Source organism: Micropterus salmoides, unplaced genomic scaffold (assembly GCF_014851395.1).
Source record: "Micropterus salmoides isolate LMB-PRFRI ecotype aquatic unplaced genomic scaffold, ASM1485139v1 Ms_hic_scaffold_1, whole genome shotgun sequence".
NCBI lineage: Eukaryota > Metazoa > Chordata > Actinopteri > Centrarchiformes > Centrarchidae > Micropterus > Micropterus salmoides.
This window is the reverse complement of record NW_024040040.1, coordinates 36,020,653-36,035,752: the sequence shown is the minus strand read 5'-3', so window position 1 is coordinate 36,035,752 and position 15,100 is coordinate 36,020,653. Positions and strand designations below refer to the sequence as shown.

The following is a 15,100-nucleotide window of genomic DNA, read 5'->3' as shown; positions in this document are numbered from 1 at the left end:
TATTAGTACTAGCAGAACAGAGCTCCAGGTAAAAATGTGAGTGTAATCAACTTTATTTATATAGCACCTTTCAATACAGAGTTACTGTGTACTTTACAATAAGAAACAAAACACATTTCAAACACAGAGAATTAAACTAAACTAAAAGCCATTAAAACAAAACACAATGAAATAAATTAATGAAATAAATAATATAACCAATTTTTAAAAAGTGATAAATGTCAAGATCGAGTTTCTCCTCAGACATATCATTCTGAATTCTGGGAGAACACACAAAACAGTTGAAACAACACAACAACTCAACAACAATAAAGGTTTCCAAAGGTAGGATTAAGTTAGGACTACAGTGTCAAATGATTACAATGGAGGGGGTTTCTATTCTTTTGGCCACTGCAGTTGTCATCATCAGGTGGATGATTTAAGCATACATGAGTATTCAAATAACGTCAGAGCCATTTTCGCAGTGTGTCCTTCAACCAATAGGCTACTTCGTCCACACCTGGTTCAGGTCTTCACTGCACACACATGCACAGAAGAAGAGAGGAAAATTCAGCTTTGATAAAAAGTATTTTTTGTCACAGGTCCCTTTGTAAGTATTTTATTGTAGATCATTAATTTTTGTGACTGTGGTGTATATATTTGGTTGTGTTTAGGTGTAATTTTGGTATGAATAACTGTAAATAAGCCCCATTAAAAGAAACAAAACATCTGGACCTCACTCATTTCTAAACCCTGTAAGGCTGGTTTGCAGTGTAACATTATCAAATGAATGCTTTCCAAGTAAAACAGCAGCATTAAAGTTTTACTGAATAATTAGCAACACAGTCTAAGGTACAAGCTACTTAAAGTGTCAAAAGTAAAAGTAGGCAATAATGTCCCCAATAAATATTTATTATTATTATTATTTATAAAGTAGACTACGGTACTTGAGTAAATGTACTTCACATCACTGCTAATTATCTAAAGCAATTAGAGTAATTTATACTTCCATTCACTGACATAACTGTTTAAAAAAGAAAGAAGTAATACTGTACTTTCATTAATCACAGGTCTCCCTAAATTATTACCTGAAATCTTAATTTTCTAATTTTCCTAGTTTGCCTGAATGCATCATGACTGTTTACTTTCAGTGTGATGAATCTCATAACCTGATTGGTTCAGTGTGAGTTGACGCGGGAAAATCGTGTTGTAATCCGTTTCACTTCACTAAGCTCTTGCCATCAAAGAAATCCCTAAACCTTGAAGTTACCAGGTTCCGCTAAAATAACTGCTAAACATATAAACGTTAACAAATGTTTTACTACCCAAATGTCCTCCACCGCCATACAGGATGTTTTTCCACAATTTGGTGAGTTAAAAAAAAAGCTAACTCATTGTGCCTAACACAGCTAACAGCTAAATTAGCTAAGTTAACTACTCCTGCAAGAAGTCTTTAGCTGTAACGTTAGCTACATGACAGATTAGCCTGTCAACTGGGGTTTATTTCAAAATGTTCTGTGTTTTGTTATTCAGGTTAGCAGCCACCAGAGGTATCAGGGTCACTCGCAGAGAGCTTCTCAAAGTCAATGTCAAGCGAACATGGTAAGAATGTCCACAGGCAAATGACAGATGTTAATGTTAACCTTAGCTTAAAGATAACTGTCTGGTTTCCACACTAAGACTGATAAATGTGATTAAAGTAACGTTACAGTTAAATTAGGCCACATAAGAGTAGTGTTTTAACTTTTTTCTATATTTATTATTATTTGCAACAAGGGCACATCTCAATTTGTCAACTGTATTTTGTTAACTTAATTGGTAATATATTTTTTATTTGTAAGTGTGCTGGGATGAGTCTTTTAGCAGCTCTTGAGCAATCTTTAACATAGTCTTGTTTGATGTAAAGATAACTATTTGTCTCACCTGCCAGAGTTGATCAGGAAATGTAATCTCTCTTTGCATTACTAACCTCACCTTGTTATCTCCTCTTTGTACCTCATTTTAGATTAAATATAATGTACATTTTTATAATTCATTTTGTTAAACAATTACAGTATGGACATTTTGGACTATGTGACAGCTCAGGTTCCTCCACCCCAACCCAACCTGCCGAGGCCTCGGTTCTCTCTCTACCTGTCGTCCCAGCTGCAGTATGGCGTGGTCGTGGTCTACCACAGACAATGTGCCTTCCTGCTCGGTAAGCGGAAAAGAGAAAGTGGAACAACAAGAGTTGAAAGACGAGAAACATAACACTACAATGAATTTGTAACTCTCCTTCAGTCAGTTAGCAGGATGATTTTGAGTTTAAAAGGAACATTATTTTCTGCTGGGCCTTTCCAAAGTAAGTTCAGGTCAATTGTGAACATGCTGTTTGTTCAACTTAAGCAAAACACAGCAGACGAGATGCCTCCGTGAGCTGCAAAGTGTAGTAATCTCATAAATGGTGTTTTAGTGTAAAACCAAAAAAGTGCTATCGTCACACATTTGCCAATGCATGTTTCCCAAATCACCCTGCCAAGTTTGATTTAGAAGCCAATATAGAGGTGATGAATGCAATATCATCAAACACAGCTCAACAGTCTCTATCCATCTGTTCTTAAATGACACCCTGACACTGATATTGCATCTGACAGATTCACAATCATGCTGTTGACACGGCTGATGAAAACAGTGAAATACAATGCAGCGTGATAAGCAGGAAGAGAAGCCAATAAAGCAACTACTGTCTGTTGTCTACAGCAGCTCTTGAATTCAGCAAATTTAATGTTATCTTTCAGTAGAATAGAATAAAACCTCCCAAAGCTGTCACATTGAGAATGTTTACGTTGTATTTCATATGCATGGCACGGTAGAGGTTCTTCCTCTCGGTTTATGTGGCATTCACAAACTTGGATAATGCAATAAATTATCTGTAAACTTTGATAGAAAAATGCAGGAAGTAAATGCACCTTGCAGAATTTTCTACCATTTTTATTATTCCAGACTACGGTGTGGGTGTGAGTTTATGCATAACAAATTACTGTAAGACCTATGGTGAAAATACTATTTGATTACTAGGGTGTCTTGTGCCCTTCATCGCCTCTTCCTGTTGCATAGAGAGGGGGGTCAGATATTTTAGACCTCGACTTAAATGTGATAACACTAATTCTGTTTCTGCAGGAAATAACTGTGTTGTGTGCGTGAACATTTTAAACCCCTTTTCTGTTTTCCAGAGGAGGTTCAACAGACCATTGACCGCCTGCTGCGCTCTAAAAGATGCATATGTATTGACATTGCTGAGTCTGACAGGTCTACACACACACACACACACACACACAACAATTTGATCACGTGCAGGATGTTTTGTATCCTGGGGCGCCTATGAATTTTAGCTGAACTGCACAGAGGTTTATGTGTTCGGGGAAGTCTGACTGCAAAAGCATCTGGAGGAATATTTATGAGGGAGATTGTTTTGGGGAATAAACACTGTGAGAAGGAGAAGCTAGTGTTTTATTGACTGAGTGATGGACAAATTGAGCTACTTTCATGTGAATTGCTTCAGTAATATTTAATAAAACGTGTCATGGGACAGCTGTAATGTATGAGCTCTTGTTTCTGCTTTCCACATTCTGCACCTTAAAGATGCTGTACGTTAATCATATTCCAGTAATATTTTATCATTTTGGAATCCCAACAGCGCAGATAAAAGCATGCATAGTGTTGCATTAGCCAGTACAGCACTGAACATGTGTGTGATGTTTTAATACTTTGAGTATTACATTGGTATTTTTTTTCTCTCTTTATCTGGCAGGCTGGCCTTGGATATGCCTGACAGCCTGTACAGGATGGAGGAGGCTGAGGGAGCTCAGGACCCCTTCTTCGGTCTCATGGACTCACACCAACTGCCCAGCCCCTATAAAATACACCAGGTACATTTGTGATACATACACCATTACAGCCATACACTGTATGTGATGGTGTGGCTCTGAATTATGCCAGGCAGCTTACACATGGAGTGTAGCCTAATGTCTGTGTCTGTAGTGTAGCACAACAGAACTCCTGTGCACCGTCAGCATCCTCAAGTAACCTGCACTTTATATCAAATATTCTCTCTGTAAACATGAGCAGGCTCGACAGATATTGTGAACGTTTTGTCGGGAGCAGCAGTGGCCACTCTCGTGTTAAATACAACTGTAAATGTCTCAGACAAACTGCAATTTCCAGAGAAGATATTCCCACATCTGAATTAATTCAACAATGCCTCTTATGTAAGACCGTTTGTGACTTTGGCTTTCCAAACAGCAGTAATTTGATTAAAATTACATAATAGTAAGTAGGTTCTGACCACATTCAGCACCAATGAGTGTTTCTAACAGCAGTCCAAATATAGACACACACATAACATATATGTCACACCAGCAGTCACAGCGCATACTCAACCGTAGTGACAGTGGTCCGTCACAACCTGGTAAAATATGATGCAATGCGATGTTTCTTTTCAGGGTTTTACTACATGTTTTTTTGACACACACGTCATAAATTACCATCAGTTATTACAAGTGAGCCGTTGTTTCATGGCCTTACATACACAGTGTAGGCCGCTCCAGTTCTAACATAGCATATGTGCTGTATCCCTCCATACAACCCACTGGTATCCTCAGATAGAGTAAATCACAGTAGACAGCTCTTACTCACTCTGTGTGCTGGCGGACATGGCCAGATTTACAGTACACAGAGAGCAGAAGTGTGGGACTGCATAGCATAGAGACAATAATATTTTTTGGGGTACTATCATGGAATTTAAAAGATCCCTAAACTGGATTTTGGCTTTCAGCTGCTTACGCTGCTGTATGTTTTAATATTGTGCATCGGTTTTCATCCAGGCCATATCACATGTCACCCACCTACACACCCATACTGTTCACCACAGAGGCATATAGAGGCAAACATAATACTTCTGACTCAGTTTGGTCTTTAACAACCCTAACTTCACACTTAAACACATTTTGGACATGATAAACAGACTCAGTTCGACTCTGGTATCAACCAAGAAACAACTCTGTTTCTGTATTCTGTCTTGTTATATAATATTGGTAATGTGTATTTCTAGCCAACGTTGGTGAATGAAGAGGCAGGTTCACAGCACTCCCTGGTGCCCAGTCCCCACACCTCACTCGACAAAGACGGTGAGACTGATATTTTTAACATTTGAAAGACTAGCTGTGTCCCATTTCGGGGCGGCCGACACATTTCAAGACCAAGCGTCACAATTGGTTAATAAGTTTCAAACACTCCAAGAAACTTTAAAGTAAAAAAGCATGGTGCTTTTTTGTGTTTTATGATCCCAAAATCCATTTCCCTCTGCTGACTTGTCTCTGTGAGATGTGGAGCAGACACATGACAGTAAATCTCATTCCGACTAGCTCATTTAGTTTCAGACTACTAGCTACACCTTTATAGACCATGTCCTTTGAAAGAGGCCTCGCCTGAAATGGGAGACAAGGGTTTTTCTAGATGTTTCCAAATTGCTTTGTAACACTTGTGTAATTATGCTAAAGACAGATTATTCTGATTAATAGTAATAGTAGTTGTGGTAACATTTTGCATGTTTCCATTCAAAATAATTTATCGTCAGGGTTTTTACAAACGCGTCATTTTAATTGGCTTAAATTCCATAAGTGGATTTTCTTGTAAATTGAAACCTTTGGCACAGGAAGGTGCTATTTCCACTCCTGTAAGGAAATTGCGGAGAAATGTTGTTGTTGTCATCAACAAATTATTTTTATTTTATCTGCAAATATTGAAATAAAAATGCATCAGGTTAAGCCCAGGCCCAGATTTCATTGCCATGGCTGTTTTTACTCCCTGAAGCCGTCACTCAAGTGCCACAAACACGGCCGAATCTCAGCGTGTCTCACATCCTTCTTGTGCTACAAACATGCTCGGCTCCTAATTCTTCCTGCTGTGTTGAACCAGGTTTCAGGTCACCTCCAGCTGCCATCACGCTGACAGAGAAGTCGCAGTTGCTCATCACCCCTGCTGAGGTAAACTATCTGTCAGAGTCCAGGGACAAGAAACATCCCAGTCATCATTTTTTTGTACAGCAGGTGTCCTGGTGAATCACTGAGCTGGGATGCGAACCGTGTGCCCACAGCAGCTTTAGTTAAGGTCTCCGTCACAAGTTAGCTGCTCGCTTGTTGGTCGTCCTGTCACTCTGCAGCATGCGGTGTGGCGAGGAAGTAGCGTTAAAGCCAGTACAGATTCTATATTGTCCAGTCTGTTTGTGTATATTTTTAACTGAGTTTTGTGGGTGGTGTGTGGTGCTCAAAAAGAACAGATATTTATGGGGAACATAACATATTTTACAAATGTTATCAAAAATCCATACATTTTCCAAAAGTTGTGCAGATGGCAGTGACGTTTACAGTGCAGGGAAATGTGGACATAAAATACGGGATGCCTGACTGAATTCAACTATCAATGTCCACAGGGCTTAAAAGGAGGCAGAGCTTTATCATCTCAGTCATAAAATGCAGCTGTGTTTCACTGCAGTCCAGCTGTACCTCCACACACTGTTAGCCTCCTCATTCTGTCACTGAAAGACTGATATTGCTCCTCCTACAGCATTATCAGCTGATGAAGTGCATTTTGGCTTTATAAGATCTGACTTAATTACATCAGCCTGCACTCATGGTTTGTTTACAGTGACATGTGGCTGGGTGCCTGTTGTCCTCGGTCTGCCCCTTATGTTTGTTTTTGCCTTGCACACAACATTTCTTCATTTAACCTTCAGTTTTTGTTTTTGCTATATTTTACAGCTGTTTTTTATGACTTTACTTAACATTATTAAACACACCCACCCTCATTGCTTCTGTTTAATTTGGTCTCTCTAATTGTCACCCTCTGTCTGTATCAGTATTTCGAGGGAGATGACCTTCCTGAAGCCACGGCCAGAGAGATTGACTTGTTGATGGATCAACCTGATCAGTTTCGTGGAGGTGTGTGCTTCTGTCTTTAACATTTACCTTTGTGTATGATAATCTTTGCATGTGTATGTTTGTGTTTTAGTTGTTTAGTCCGATGACATACTGTGAGTTTTACTAAATGTAAGGATCCAGGAAGTGTCTCAGTCCCACGGTGTGTTCCTCTCTTGTAATGTGCCTGCACCAGTCACCCCCCGTCTAATTCTTTGGTCCACTGCAATAATTGAAGAAAAAAGCAATTCTGACTCTGCGGGCGTTTTTGCTGGCAGAAAAAAAGGTTTATTTTCAGGAGACTGTTTCATTTAAGGAGAGAATAGAGCAGGAACATCTGTCAATAAGTAGCATGTGGCTGCCTGCTGCTCTTAGCAAAGACAGCAGAAGGACAACATGTCCAGTGTTTCCCCTAGGATGGAGTTTTAGCAGCTGAGGTGAAGTGGGAAAAAAATTGTGCACATGCTGTATGTCTGAATAGAAAACCCCAATACAACATGTCTCAGCAGGAGTGCAGTTTTGGGCCGCACCTCTAAGTCTTATAACAGCAGGGAAACCCTGTTAATATGACCTCATAATCATTATAGATAGGAGTGTTCATGTTTGCCTTTTGTGTCTCAATTTACAGCTTTTGACATTTATCTGTAGAAATTAATATGAAAAATAGGCAACATGAGAGTCTCCTCCCTTAATTACCAAGCATTTCATTTGCACAATAAAATCCAAAGGAAACGTCTCCTCATTAGTTTAAAAGGGACTAGTTTGCATCCTAACTTGCTTTATTAACCTCAGCTCCTCCACTGTCACCACCATCCTTTCTTTTCCTAACAACCAGTCTGTAAGTAACTATTAGGATGTACAGTCTGTGTACAGGACAGAGCTGTAGGCTACACCAGTTTAGTCCAAGCTTGTAATGTTGTCAATACTTGACAAAGTAGGCAGTAATGAAATGCAGCAGCTAGAACTTCCTATAAATTGAGCTAATGTTAGGTTACATAGCAGCCAAAAGACGTATAGTTAGGCTACTGTCAGCTTTCCTGCTCAGCTGCGCAGTCTGAAGGGGAGGGGAGATGTTTGCTTGCACTAACCTGCTTCACTTTTCCAGCAGTTGGGGAAACAACAGACAAACTTTTCTTGGTCATGAGAAGCTGACACGCTGTAACCGAACAAACATATACATTCACCGTCACTTTCTGCCGCTCGGACAATCAAACACACGCTATGCACCTCCCGAGTCCTTACAGGAGTTACGCTGCTCCTACAACAGCACCTTTCACGTAGATGTTCTGAGGAGAGAGGAGAGTTACCAAGTGCTGAGTGTTGTCGCACAGTGTGCGAGTGAAAACATTAGTAGCGTATAGTTTAATGATCGTGGGAAATCTTAGTAGCGGCGGTAATATAATTAATAATTCAGTAGCATGTGTTTAGTTGGGTAGAATTCACTCTCAGTTTACCTGCTGCAGTAAATCATCAGAAAGAGAGCAGAACAAGTATTTGAAACTACAAGGAAAACCACTTGTCTTAATAATGCAAGTCATTTGATCGCTAATAATCTTTTTACAGATTAGATTATTTTGGGAAAATGTGTTCACTTGAACATCTGTATGTGTCCATGTGTTGTGCCACATTGTTTCACGGTGTGTTGTGTTAAACAGAAGTGGCTGAGGCCGAGCAGAGGAGCCGGGGACTTGAAGGAGCCATGACCTCTATTGATCAGTGAGTCTTCACACTGAGAAATTAAGTCAGTCCTCTTCAGTAACGTCACAGCTCAGAGAGCACCTCAGTGTAAACGTACGGCGTGTGTGTACAGTAAGCATGCGTGTGTTCTTGTTGTCTCCAGGTTGAAGGTGACGGAGCTGGGCGCAGAGCGAGACAGTGTGATGCTACCAGGTGAAGAGTCGGGTCAGTCTGTGGGGGTTCCTCTGGCAGCTGTTCCCCTGGAGATGACCCCGCCGCAGGTTACCATGCCAACCTCACCTTCTGGTGCATCTGGGAAAGAGGGAGACAGAGCAACAGAAAGTCCCAATGAAGAGGTGAGACACAGGGGATCCTGTGTGTTCTCTAGTTTGTTCAGTGGTAGTTTTGTGTTGTGCAGAGCTTAAACTGAATTAGTGAATGATTTACTGTCTGAGTGTGAACACATACTTATTTCCACTAAATGCTGTTCTCGCAACAAGTAATTAAGAGCATAAGTGCTACTAAGAATGTTTTAGAGATACCCTGTCATTACCAGAGCCTTGCATTTGATCTAACTTTAGTTCATTCATTAAATAGAAATGGAAAATACAAACGATTAAAAAGTTTATTGTATCTACGCACCCATTATGAACCTAAAAATTTGAAAACTTACAATTCCCAGTACCTTTTTATTTACCTGCTGTACAAACTTTGACATGCAAGAAACGTGGAGATGACAGCGACAGAGCATTTGCTGTTGTAACAGTTTTCATCAGCTTTCTTTTGCATTCCACAAAGCGACTCATGAGCAGCTTGTTTCATTTTGGAAACAAGTCATTGAAAGCAGATGCGGGTGTGTCAGCGCAGATTCATAATTTCCAGTGTATGTGCTGGTGTGTGACGTCATTTTATAGATTCAGTACTGTGAAAATTACAGCTGTGCTGCTCACTCTGCCATCAGGTGGTCGTTCCTCCATTCAGGAAGCCTGGTGGAGGTCGCAGGCGTCAGCTGGTCTTTGCAGACCCTCAGGTCCAGATATCAGACAGAGCAATGCAGGAACAGATCAGAAACCCGCTGGCCGAGACACAGGACCTGGTACAGTTACTTTTATATATGTGGATCCACTGACTAAAATGCAGTATTTACATTGAAAAAACTCTTAAACACCCGCTCACTATATGAAAAGCTAAATGTACTGTATGCACACATAAATACTCACTTTTTCAGCTGTTTGCCTTTCTGTAATCAAAGTCTTGGCATCAAAGTGTCTGTTCACCAGGGTGTCAGTTAATTAAAACTCCAGCGCTCCAATTCTCTTCATGCTGTCTAAGCCCGCTGGGATATTGCTCATTGATTTTATTTTCCCTCCTTCCTTCCTTGTTTCTTTAATTTCCTTTGAGACTCTATCATTGGCTTTTAACACTTCTCTCTGTGCACTAAACAAAGCAAAAACTCTACCATCAAGCTAACATTTTGTTCCTCCTCTCAGTCCGCGGTGTTGCTGGATGTGCCCTCCTTGACTAAGCGTGCCACACCTGCTCAGCTCTTCAGCGCCCCCTGTGGATGTCAGTGCTACTCTTCACTCCCAGGCTGTAGATAAGCCCATACTATTAAATGATCATTAACACTGATCTCTTAGCTTTAGTCTTGAATGATGAAATTCCAGAAAAATGTAAGGATTATAAAACATTATCAAGAAGCACACATGAGGGAAAAGAAACTAATCCACAAATGAACTATAAAAATACAGGAACAGTTTAGTGTGGTGGCCTGGCCTTCTGAATCACTGGCAATGAAAGTAAACCCCAAAACAGCATCAGTAGCAACAATAATGGGAAGAATTTAGAAGTTGTTTGTATTGATAAGACTATAAAAAAAAACTTCCAAAGAGTTTTTTCTTCACTTGTATTATACAAGACGTGTCTGGAAAGTGGGACAGTAAATCTGCAAGTCTCTGGCAAAGAACCCAATAAATAAATTTAAAACAGATTCCATGTTTAAGCAAGTCAGATGCACGTCAGTGCAAGCCTCTTGATGTTTTAGAGAACAAGCAACAACCTTGTAGTCAGTTAGTATTGATCACAGCACTTTACAGCAGCCTGTGAGTAGCACTAGCTTTCCACAATTCTGTTCTGGTGAAGAAAATACAAAATAGCATATGATTTTTGAGTAATCTTTTAAGAACAAACTGTATTTTCTGGTTTCTTTACTCCTCTGACAGCAAACTGAATACCTTTACAAGACATTTGAGGAAGTCTTCTTGGGCTCTGGGAAACACTGATCAACATTTTATAGACCAAACAACTAATCAAGAAAATAAACGACAGATTGACCACAATGAAAATTGTGTCCATCGTTTGTTGCAGCCTTACACAATAGTGACTGAAACCTGCCCTTTGACCCCTCCACAGCCCTCCATACTGACCTCCAATTGCTATGGAAACACTGTGCCTCCCTCACTGTCCTGCCTGGACACTGCGAAAAACAGAGGGGGGAGGTGGAAGACCAGGAGGAGGCGAGAGAGGAGTCAGAGCAGGACAGAGAAATACTGAGGACAGAGAGAAAGAGGACGCACTCAGGCATGAGGGAGGTGGGTCTGTGCAGAGGCACATTTAGTTTCTTCTCCTGTTACCTTGAAATGACCCAAAGTCAAATATCTGTGGGGAGGAAAATGATAAAAATTCTCAATAAGCTCCAGTTCCAGGTCATGCTAAAATCTGAGAGGGGGTTTGTGAAACTGTGGCTGTAATAATAAAGGTTATCTGTTAGCCAGCGAGGCTGCAGTCGCAGACTGCCAACTGAGTGTTCAGTTCAGTGGTGAGACAAATTAGATTATGAACCTAGTTTCTGTATCATGGAACTTTCATGCCTCTCTCTCTCTCTCTCTCTCCCCTCTCTCTCCCCTCTCTCTCTCTCTCTCTCCCCTCTCTCTCTCTCTCCCTCTCTCTCTCTCTCTCTCTCTCTCTCTCTCTCTCTCTCTCTCTCTCTCTCTCTCTCTCTCTCTCTCTCTCTCTCACAGATATCCAGTGAGTCAGGACTGCCCCCCACAGAGGGCTCATGTAAGAATTTGTCCTCTCTTTCTCAGACACATTAGAAACATTTTTCAGATCATGTTGTGGCAGCAAAATAAAAACATGATTCACTCAAAGCTGCCAGCTACTCATTGTGTTTGTTCATGTCTCTGTAAACAGCTGCATTAGATGTGATCCTGGACATGTCCAAAGAGGACAAATCTGTAAGCGATGTGATCACTCCTGTCAGCAGATGGTGAGTCTCAGATGGACAGACAGACGGACAACAAGATGGATAAAGAAATTGATCTGTGTGTGTGTTTGTGTGTGTGAAGGTCTCCGCAGGAGGAGGCCCAGCCACTGATGGAGCGTATAGTGGAGGAGAACATCGAGATGCCCGAGGCTCAGACGGACGCAGAGAGCAGTGACATGCTGAGGTACATCATGCAATACACACAACACACGCAAGCTCTCCATGTTTCTACTAGACTCCAGCTCGCTCATGAAACAGCGTTTCACTGCTGGTTTGTTACTATCCTGACTCCAGAGTGGGATTTGTTGCCTCCATATTCATGCTGCCTCCAGTTCCACTTTTCTGCACTGGCACTCCCTCGTCCCAGGCTTGTTGCCTGAATCATCCTGAGGTGATGAGTGTTTTGTGACATGGCACGTTACGCTGTGTCTGGATTTTTGGATAAATATGGCTATGAAGGGTAAACCAGAGCCTTTATTTAAGCACAGCAATGACGCTCACCCATTTTCAGTGGTCATGTGGCCATACTTTCTTCTTCTGCTGCTGCATCTCTTTCTGATGTCGACAGGTTGTAGTTTCAGTGATGCCCTTCTGTTGTACTGAGCTCTCATTCGCATATTTTTGACTATTACTTTGCTTGATCAGAACACGTGTCAGTTATATACACTGTATATCAAGTCTGTGACCATACACTTTCTAATGTTAACTCAAACACCGCCTGAGACAACCCTGTCAACCATCAAGATGCAGCCACGTTGTTTATGTCTTCCTGTCCTCCAGTGTCACATCCTATGTTATTTGATATCTGCTTTGAAATTCAAAATAGAAAGCAACCAGTAGGCCTGAGGGATCAACCTAAGCCACAGACACAGAGGAAGAGGGAGAGGAAGTGATTCTGCAGGAAGATTTTTGATGTTTGAATTCAACCTTCAAACAAATACACCCCTTAGTGCTCCCTCAGAAGCTCCGCCCCCCCCACATTTCAAATCTCCGAGATTCTTACGACGTTGAAACATCTTCACCTTTGCCTGGTCATATAACTTTCGTCTCTGTTTATACTCTTCAGACTTTTTCTTCTTTGGCTGTTTCTCGGCTATCTCTCCTTCTTCACGGTCCCTGGAGTTGTGTATAGAACTCTCTCTCCTGCTGCCCCCCTCCCCTCCTCACACCACCTGTTGCTGATTGGCCAGGACAATGTTGTGGGGAAGGTCCACACCAGTTTTTCCACACAAAATGGAGAGCTAGCAACCCATGAGGAACTAGCTGAATTTAACAAAAAGGTGTATTGGATTAGAATCGCTTACTATTCCTTTAAATGTGTTACCAGGTTCAGACATTGAATTATTGTATTGAAAGTATCATATAACATATCAGCCAGTCAGTAGCAGTAAGTTAGATATGAAGTGGTTTCTTTGATTGAATGCGGTATGTGTTGTATAAATAAGGGGGAGCCCTTAAGTTTGCGTTTTATGTGACATTGTGACTGGATTCATGTTTGAACAGGAGTTCATAGCAGCAGTATTAGTGGCTCTATAAATACTGGTTTCACTGAGATGTTTTAGTGTCGTTCAGTCTGCAAACTTCCTGCTCCATCATCACTGAAATTCAGGGGAAAAAGTAAGAATAAATGGTCCATTTCTTGGCCTGAAAACAGCCATATTTTGTAATTATGTCCTCTAGGTTGAACCCCCTCATGTACTGCTCACACTTCGCTTGTCTCTTCCAGCTGGATCTCCTCCAAACTGCAGAGGTCTGGAGAAGTCACCTTTGACTCTCTGGTACCCCCAGAGGCTGACCGCACCACTGCAGCTCACACACTCTACAAAGTGCTGGGTGAGGAGATCTGAAGCTGATGTTTCTTAACAATGAACACATGATGCTCATGTTCCACCATGGACTAGCACTGGTAACCTTTCATTCAGATAGACAGAGATCTCAGGAATAAAGCAGACAAGTGTTAACATAACTGAGACATAGTAGTTTTCGGTCTGAGTTTTAATTCAGTCGGTGAAACATTGTGACGGTATCAACTGTGATGTTGCTCTTCTCCAGAGCTGCTGTCTGCTGGCCAGGTGACGGTCCAACAGACTGAACCGTACAGTGACATCACCATCAGCCCTGCAGCACTGCCTGATCACTGACTCACACTACAGTCCTGGACAAGTAATTCATGATACCTGTTTTTCATTGATGAATATAATGAATTAATTTGATCCTGTGTAACACATGAAACACATCAAATCTCACACTCATGATATCTTACATTGTAAAAAAAAAAAAAAAAAAAGTTTTATATAATTGTTAAATGACTCAGAAGGGTGAAACATTGAACTACATTACTTTGCAGTATTTTAACGTTTTTAAACTATTTTAACCTGGTTCTGTTCATGTGGTTGTATTTTTAAATATTTATACACTGATATATAGTTTATCAGTGTTACATAATTTAATTTCATATACAGTTTTAAACATCTGGACCTAGTAAGTGTTATATTTTCTGTATGGCTTTTTAACCTTTGTAATGATTTTAAATTAAGCTTCTTGTATAGTTTGTATCTGCTTTGGGAATTGTTATCCCTTTTAATTCTTCTAATTTAAAATAAAATGTGTTATTCTCAGTAGAACAACATCTCAAATTATTCTTCCGAACTCTAAACCAATTCAATGTGAGAACATTACTTAGGTTTATCATTTTCTGTTCTTGCTTCACACTGAGCCCAGTCAGAATCCTAAACGAGCGCTAGTTAAAACCCAATAAAGAATTCATCACAGGATAATAACACTTAATGTGAAGCTAGAAGTTTGTTGTTCTGGACTGAGAGAAAAAAAATCTGTTTATTTTAAATATTTTGATGCGAGCTTTTAGTGCAGAGAAATGTACAGAAAACATGTATCAGCACTCGCCTGCCTCCAACAGGAACGTTTTGTGCCTCGCTGGCAGATAACTCCTGTCTGACCTCATGCCTCAGTAGCTCCACACAATTAAAGGGTTTGCTCAGTAAACACACTGGGGACTGCTGTGTGTGTGTGTGTGTGTGTGTACACATAAGAGTAAGACCATGTGCCACCTCGCTGTGACTGAGAGGCCTGGGCTGAGGTCAGTGCTGCAGTCACAGAACAGAAATCCTCATTCACATCAACATAGCAGAATGATCATTTTGTTGATGCTCCTTGTGATACCTTCAGGTCGCTGTGCCAGCAGAAGTCCTTTCCACTGACACGTAAT

General features: G+C 40.8%; 1 protein-coding gene across 4 annotated transcripts; it reads left to right on the top strand.

Moving 5' to 3' along the window:
• The first annotated feature begins 1,197 nt into the window (after positions 1 to 1,197).
• On the top strand, positions 1,198 to 14,165 carry rec8b (REC8 meiotic recombination protein b). Of its 4 annotated transcripts, none has more exons than XR_005445160.1 (18): positions 1,198 to 1,348; positions 1,513 to 1,581; positions 2,034 to 2,176; positions 3,192 to 3,267; positions 3,770 to 3,887; positions 5,069 to 5,144; positions 5,935 to 6,002; positions 6,875 to 6,956; positions 8,588 to 8,648; positions 8,773 to 8,965; positions 9,571 to 9,705; positions 10,100 to 10,202; positions 11,022 to 11,200; positions 11,630 to 11,669; positions 11,802 to 11,877; positions 11,957 to 12,058; positions 13,555 to 13,707; positions 13,927 to 14,165. XR_005445160.1 is itself a non-coding variant. In XM_038725722.1 (18 exons), exons 1-18 carry the CDS (start codon positions 1,293 to 1,295, stop codon positions 14,013 to 14,015), a joined length of 1,746 nt encoding a protein of 581 aa, XP_038581650.1. In that variant the 5' UTR covers positions 1,198 to 1,292; the 3' UTR covers positions 14,016 to 14,165. The 4 variants fall into 4 exon arrangements, 2 of the variants coding, with proteins under 2 accessions (XP_038581650.1, XP_038581641.1); XR_005445159.1 differs by having other exon boundaries at positions 13,601 to 13,780; positions 13,927 to 14,005; XM_038725722.1 differs by having other exon boundaries at positions 10,100 to 10,175; positions 13,601 to 13,707.
• Positions 14,166 to 15,100: the final 935 nt, after the last annotated feature.

Excerpts from the sequence above, each read along its gene's own strand:
- rec8b (XM_038725713.1), top strand. The coding sequence starts at position 1,293 with ATGTTTTACTACCCAAATGTCCTCCACCGCCATACAGGATGTTTTTCC. Across the intron at positions 6,003-6,874 it reads TGCTCATCACCCCTGCTGAG|TATTTCGAGGGAGATGACCT; the intron begins GTAAACTATCTG and ends TGTCTGTATCAG. Across the intron at positions 11,201-11,629 it reads CGCACTCAGGCATGAGGGAG|ATATCCAGTGAGTCAGGACT; the intron begins GTGGGTCTGTGC and ends TCTCTCTCACAG.